Source organism: Porites lutea, chromosome 4, assembly GCF_958299795.1.
Source record: "Porites lutea chromosome 4, jaPorLute2.1, whole genome shotgun sequence".
Classification (NCBI taxonomy): domain Eukaryota; kingdom Metazoa; phylum Cnidaria; class Anthozoa; order Scleractinia; family Poritidae; genus Porites; species Porites lutea.
The window spans coordinates 46128518-46135832 of NC_133204.1; the positions used below are offsets into that span (position 1 = coordinate 46128518).

The following is a 7315-nucleotide window of genomic DNA, read 5'->3' on the forward strand; positions in this document are numbered from 1 at the left end:
CAAAACCAAACAGACTAATAACGTTACCAGACCCACTGTTTACTACAAGACTCTATAAAACGAAGACAAACGAACAGACAAACTGGTCAACAACATTCTACTCAAATACCACAACCCACAGATACCGAAACTCTCAAAGGCATACTGCAACTCTACTAAACTCCACACACTCCTTCTTACTAGTAAAATGTTACACTAGAAAGTAATCCTATTTAATAATTCTACCACTTATCAAATATTGTATGTATTATATCTATACACTTACAATCAAAATATATATCTACCAGCAGCCATTTTTTCTTTTGCCAAATCTTTACTAGTTATTTATATCATCATAATGGGTTCTTCATCTACTACCATGTACATAGTTTCTTTTATTACAATTCTGTATAACGTTTAGTACTACAAATTTAACTTATTATACCCTAGACAACATACAACATCAATGGACATATGAACACTTATGGCGCTACTTAAATATAGAATTTTGCTAGCTTCAAGTTTAAATAATAATTGTTAAATTTGGCACTTATGTCAAATCCTGTTTTGATTCATTCTATTTGATAAGTTACTTTCACCACAAAGTTACACTACAATTTTTCTGTAAATACGCTAATATTTTAATCGATTTTTACTATTCCCCGTCACAAGCATTTTAGCAATGTAATTCTCATTCATCTACTAGGGCTTTATCAATAAATTTATCCAGATCGTTTAATCCTAAATGTAGCCAGTGCCTATTTTACTGCAACATCACATCACATCTCCTCCTTTTTACACTGCCATGTCTTGAAACTCCTCTCCTTACATGCAGTCTAGCAAAATTTTACAATCTTTATCCCTGTGAAACACGACTCACATGCAGACAGCTCTTTCAGGCTTAACTCATCGTTATCACAAAAAGAATGATAAATAACATCATGAATACTTAACTTCAATTCCTTACCTCCCGCGACCAGGTTGCTAGCTCAACCTGCACTCAGCTCCTTAACTCGGCTCCAGTTTTACAAGAAGAACGATCGATCATACTAAAGTTGTTGCTCCGACTCACTGATTTCTACATAACTCCAAACGAAACCTGCTTACTACAGATCCATCCCAGCACACTGCGAAAACTGCCACTCCATGAATACTTCGACTCCTGGTCTTGAGAAGGCAAATTTCTACGCTCTTTAGACACGAATTCAACCCTCATGGCCGCTTGTATCCTTCGAAAGTTTGACTGTTATCCCACCAATCATTGTGACACCTTTCTCGTGCGTCATTGGCTCGCGCCATTCTGACATCAATTATAATTTGTTTTGACAAAAAAATTTTTTTGTGACAAAATTTTGTTCCACGTTTACCCTAAATGATCCATTTCTTTCCAGACGTAAGTATTTCTCTACGGAAATTCTCCTAATCCCTTGTTTTTTAATTTTGGGCCTCCTTTTTTCCAGGACTGACTTTTCACAACCGGCATTTTTTCACAACCGGCATTTTTGAAGAGACTCCTTTATTTTCGTGGTAAGGCCAACCTCTTTTTTTTCTTTGTTTACCGTCGAATGCGTTTCCTGATATTGGGTCGGTCGGTCGGTCGGTCGGTGGGTCAGGTTGAAAAAAAAAATCACAAGGAGTCTTGGGATAGTAGGACAACGTTAAAAGTTAACATTCACATATTTGGATTAACAAAATGTACAATATCCTGTGAAAAATTTTCATGTTTTTGTTCCTGTTTTTCTCTATGCTGTTACTATGCTCATTTTTCAGATTAAAAGAATTATTTTGAGTGAAAAATGGTGTAACTACGTCATTACTTTTTTTTTTTTGAAAATGCCAAAAAATTTGGGTCGGTCGGACAACGGTAAATGGAGAAAAAAAGAGGATGGCCTAAGATATTTTCACTTTAGCTTAATTAATTTATTCCCTTAAACTATTCAACTGACACTTTCCGCTTTACCGTTCCATTTATCATTTTCAAACTCTATTTACATACAAAGAGACTATTGTTCTGCCCAAAGTTTTTTCTTCTTCTTCTTTACTCTCTCTCTCTGTATCTCTCTTCTCGCTACTTCCCGGCCATTTTTCTCCCCTCTTCCTTTTTTCTTCTCAAGGACTCGACAGAGGATTTCGGGCAAAGGCTTGGTGCCGGGCTAGAAACATCCTCGCTCAGTTGTGCTTTACCCCTGATGATTCACAACATTACAGGAGCCTTGGTGTCGATGCATCCTTTTTTCTTTGCCATACCCGGGTACTCCCATTCTCCTTCACACTCTATCTATTCTTCTTCTGCTTCCTTTTTCCTTAAATAACAACAGGACAATTTTGTCCAACTTGTGACGCTAATTAATAGTTAATAATTACGAATTACCACCCTAATGCTCTTATCCCCACCTTCTACTTCACTCCCTCATCTATTATCTTAACAGACTACTTTCTACTTATGGATAACAACCACTCTACACTCCACTTTTACCATCACCATCTCTGCAACCTCTCACATCAATCATCCAGCAACGACTTCAACTTTTTAATTCATTCAACAGCGATGCTCTTTATCCACTTTCTGTTTGGCCACAATAGTTTAAGTTAATTTCTGGAAAAAACCAATCAGCGACAAGGACACGTTCAAACTGTTTTTATTTTTAATTGGCAATGGCTGTTCACCCCACCTGATTTCATATTGGCTCTCACATGACAACACTGGACTACCGACAAAAAGGCCGAAAAGCGTGCTCGTCAACTAGATTTCCTACTCAGCAACATGGACAACGAGTCGCATATCTGGTTCTACTTCAATTTACACTGTGAAGAATGGCTATACCTTAACGGACAAAAAAGATCGACTAACAATTAACAACTAACCCTTTTAAAGGGGCTATGTCACCCCACATGCATGCGCGAGCCAATGAAAACAAACTTGAAAAAGTCGGCCCGACTTTTTCAAGTTCTGTCGGAGATTTTGGAAGGCTGTTTTTATCTGTCTAAATCTCAGCCATCGTTCGATAGTTAGCGAAGTTTTGTATTAAGAATCGTTCTATAGTGATTACAGAATAATTTTTTGGCGTTATTTTGAAATTGTTTGCCTGTGGCATGTGTTTACGTGGATTTACTGTGTCCTCTTATCAGCGGCCGTTGTAATGGCAGAGTTAATGACCGCTACTCCACAATGAGTGATGGAATCTTTGATGGAATCTTTCCTATAGTTCACAGAACCTTTCTATTGAGTTATTTTAGAGGCTGCTGGCTCTTGGATTTTTCTTGTGCTCAAAGTATGTGGACATATAATGAAGCGGCTATCGAGTTGGCGGCAGCCGTTTTTTGTAAATGATTACAAGAGCATCAGGCCATGTGTTTCGTGACGAAACTAAACTCCTGGCGAAGGAAACATTATAAAATTCCGCTAGATTCCTTCTTGTATTTATCTGGATTCACAGCAAAGATAAATGCGACCGTTTGCTCGTCCAGATTGTTCTCAACGGACTTAGAGAGGCACCTTAGTACGAGTTAGATCTTGTAAATGCCACGTTTTTGAACTGTTTGTGTTCGAGCATATTTTTGGAAAATAGCAGAGTTTACTTTCCCTTTTTATCAACGGACTGCTTATAGTGGAGTAGTATACCAATGATGCTTGGTTCTGTTTTTCTCGACGTCGCAGTGATTCGGCACGATCAAACAATTTTGCGCGATAATGTATGTTTCCCTAAGATCAAAACAAGGACTTGACGTCTCTTGTTCTATCAGCATCTAAATTATAAAATCAGTAGCAACAGACAAGTCTAATTGTTAATGATTTGAAACAGTCTTGGTCTTTATCTTTCGGTCTAGCGTCTTTTGTAGCTCGTTTGTAAAATACAACTTCGATTTATTTTGTTGAATAAGACTATGTTGTTGTTGAATTTTTGTTTGCGCTCTATTTTATGAATGGCATGCGTTTTTACTTCAAAACTACAAGTAAAATTGTCGTCACAATTTTATTCTTGATCTAGGATAACCAGAGAAGAAATGTTCCGTAAATTCTATTGACATATCCCTTATCTAAACCCATTTCGCTTGTTAACCTCTCTAAATTCGGAGCCTTGGACGTGACAGAGAAGATGGAGAAAGCCACGCGTTAAAAACAATAGAATTTTGACAGTTGAAAGTAATTTGCATAACCTCAGAGCACATGCTCTCCAGCTGACATAGCCCTTTAATTCTCTTTCGATAAAATTTTTTTAAAATTACAAGTTATATTCCTTATATTAATGTCAACGAACACAAAGGTACGACTAACAACTAACCATTTAAATTTGAATTACATTTTTGAAATACTTCCAGTTATATTCCTTATAATAGTTTCATTGTGAAGATTCTTATCTTGTACATGTCTTTCATCCCCCTTTTTTTGTATTTTTGTTACACCTTATATTTTATTCCCTAAAAAAAAATTTTTATAGGTTATCTTCAGACCCATACTTTTGCTAATTTAAATTTTTAAGGGAACTTAGCATTTTCCTTTACTTAATTCTAATCTTTTATGTAATCTCGGATTTTATTCTAAGGTATTATCCAATCTTTTAAACTTATTTCACAATTTTCACAACTTTGCAGATGTCACTATAGTTACTAGAGAAACTACTGAGTCATTTACTAACTTTTATAAAAAGAAAAATCTTCAGTCAGTAATTCTTTGAGTTTTTTAAGAACAAATATATTTCAGTGTCATTTTAACTATATCAGTGATTCCATAAGTTTTTAAGAACGACTATATATCAATAACTATGTGAAGTTCAAATAGTATTTTTACTGTATCAGTTAAAAGGACATCTGACTTATAATTTATTTTCACTATTCAAGTAATTCCTTTGATTGTTTTTTCCCCTGTTCACCCCTGAGTCTCTCCTTTATTATTCATTTATTTTATTATATTTCATTCATTCTATCATTTACTTTATTATATATGTACTGAGATTTACTGCAAAATGAATATGTCAAATAAAAATGATGCGTTGCAGAGTACACGCAATCTGATTGGTTCTACGATTTTTCTCACTAGTGAAAAATACCGTATGACCAATCACAACCCGCAGACGAAAGTTTTCACTAGTGACAAAAATCGTATCGATTTTCCCGCCTTTCACTGACGGCGTCACTAGGCAAAAGGAAAACCATGGCGTCTTCTTCGAGCAATTCAAGGTTTGCAGATATAACTTCAGTAGAGGAATTTATTGAAGGACAAGAAAACGAAAACACCAGGAAGAAAACTGAACAGAATGTTGCTTTGCTTAAGGAGTTTTTGAGGCTAAAAGATGAGTCAAGGCCTGTAGAAGAAATTCCCCCACACGAACTGAGTTCATTCATCAGCGAATTTATCATAACAGTAAGAAAGAAAGAAAACAACGAAGATTACGAACCCACTTCCTTGCGTGCTATGATGGCCAGTTTTGAACGGTATTTAAAGAAGAAGAATTACGGCTACAGCATTATGAGAGACGTCGAGTTTGAAAAAGCACGAACGGCATTAAAATCAAAACAAAGAGATCTCAAGAAGAAAGGCAAAGGCGATAAACCAAACGCTTCAGTTCCCCTCACAGAAGACGACATAAAACTGCTGTATGACAAAGGATTGTTAGGAAAGTCAACTCCTGAGGCTCTACTGAATACAGTTTGGTTCAACAACACAGTCTATTTCGGTCTCCGTGGTTGTAAGGAACACAGAGACATGTGTTGGGGCGATGTGCAACTACGCCAAACTACAAATGGCGAGGAATTTTTAGAGTATACTGAGAGACAAACTAAGACTCGAACCGGAGAAAATCCCAGAGATGTCAGGCAAATAAAACCGAAAATGTTTTCGGTTCAGGGAAGTGAAAGAGATCCCGTCACTGTTTACAAATTCTACGCGGAGAAAAGACCGTCGGAAATGAACGACAACAACGCGCCATTTTATCTAGCAGTAAATAACTGTAAAAAACAAGATTCTTCTAAACCATGGTTTAAAAAGTCAGCCGTTGGCGTGAACAAGCTGAATTCGTTAATGAAAAAAATGGCAGAAAAAGCCGGGCTGGGGCCCAATGTAAAGAACCATAGCGGTCGCAAAACAATGATCCAAACTTTAACAAACAACGACATCCCAGCGACAGATATTATTCAACTGTCGGGACATAAAAATCTTCAAAGTGTGACAAATTATTCTGTAGTTTCTGAAAAACAGCAAGTAAAAATGTCTCGTACTTTAAGTGAACTGATGTCCGGGAATGTGCATAGCTTAGAGAAAACTAATTCATCTCAAGTCAGAGAATGCTCCACTGATCCTTCAGCTAGCTCGGCGGGTCGCTCGGCGGCAGATCATCACCAACAAGCGATGTCGCTTTTCACGGGCGCTGTTATTCATGGAGGTCAATTCAGCATTTCTATTAACAGCCTCAATCAATCCCCGAAGTTGGCAATCCAAGAAGTTGAGGTAAAGTCTTCTCCAAAGAGGTACAAAAGGCTAAAAGTACTGGACTCTGACTCTGATTAGAATGCATGCATTACTATAATTAGATTTACAAAACAGTCAACTTTTTCAAATTTTATATCTTAGTTACGGTTTTGAACGGCGATATTTAAAGCTGAAAATTTTCATTGTTATTTAAAGTTAAAGAATCGTTTAAAAGTAGACTTTGTTCCACTTTCTTCAGAGTCATTGAATAACTTTAATGTTGTAGGAAGTTTTGTACGTTCAGTTTGCTCGAATAAAATCATTCGCAACTCGTTGTGGTCTTTGTGTTGATTTCACCGCGCAATTGATAGTTAACATTATTTTGTAATATCTCAGTACATATATAATAAACAAATTCCCTCATGGTTGGTTCGCTTGTACGATTTTTATTCACTCGTTGTGAAGAATCGCAAACTCACTCGTTCGCTGCGCTCACTCGTTCGTTTTCGATTCTTCACAACTCGTGAATAAAAATCGTACGCACTCACCAACCATGAAGTAATCTCTATTTATTTCATTTTATTGTTATAATTATTAATTAATTACTTTTTTTCTCCTTTTTTTCCTCCACTCTCTTCCTCATTTTCAACTTTCCAAGAGGTTGACATAACTGCTTTGCAGTTTGCCGGTCCCTCCTTTCCCCTTTCATCTTCTTATAATCATTCTTATTATTTTTTACCTTCTAACCCCTCTTCCTTTCGTACTTATCCTAACTCTATTTTGAGGTTGACATAGCTGTTTGACAATTTGCCAGTTTCTCAATTGTTATTCTTCTCCTAACAACTTAATAAACTTCTTGACTTCAAATCTTCTTTTATCTTCTTTTAATTTTTACCCACTGTTTTAGTGTAGACTTGGGAACCCTTTCAT

General features: G+C 36.4%; 1 protein-coding gene across 1 annotated transcript; it reads left to right on the forward strand.

Annotated features, from left to right (window-relative positions):
* The first annotated feature begins 5007 nt into the window (after positions 1–5007).
* On the forward strand, positions 5008–6741 carry LOC140933812 (uncharacterized protein KIAA1958-like). The gene has a single exon (XM_073383470.1). The coding sequence runs from the start codon at positions 5132–5134 to the stop codon at positions 6482–6484; it is 1353 nt and encodes a 450-aa protein (XP_073239571.1). The 5' UTR covers positions 5008–5131; the 3' UTR covers positions 6485–6741.
* The last annotated feature ends 574 nt before the right edge of the window (positions 6742–7315 follow it).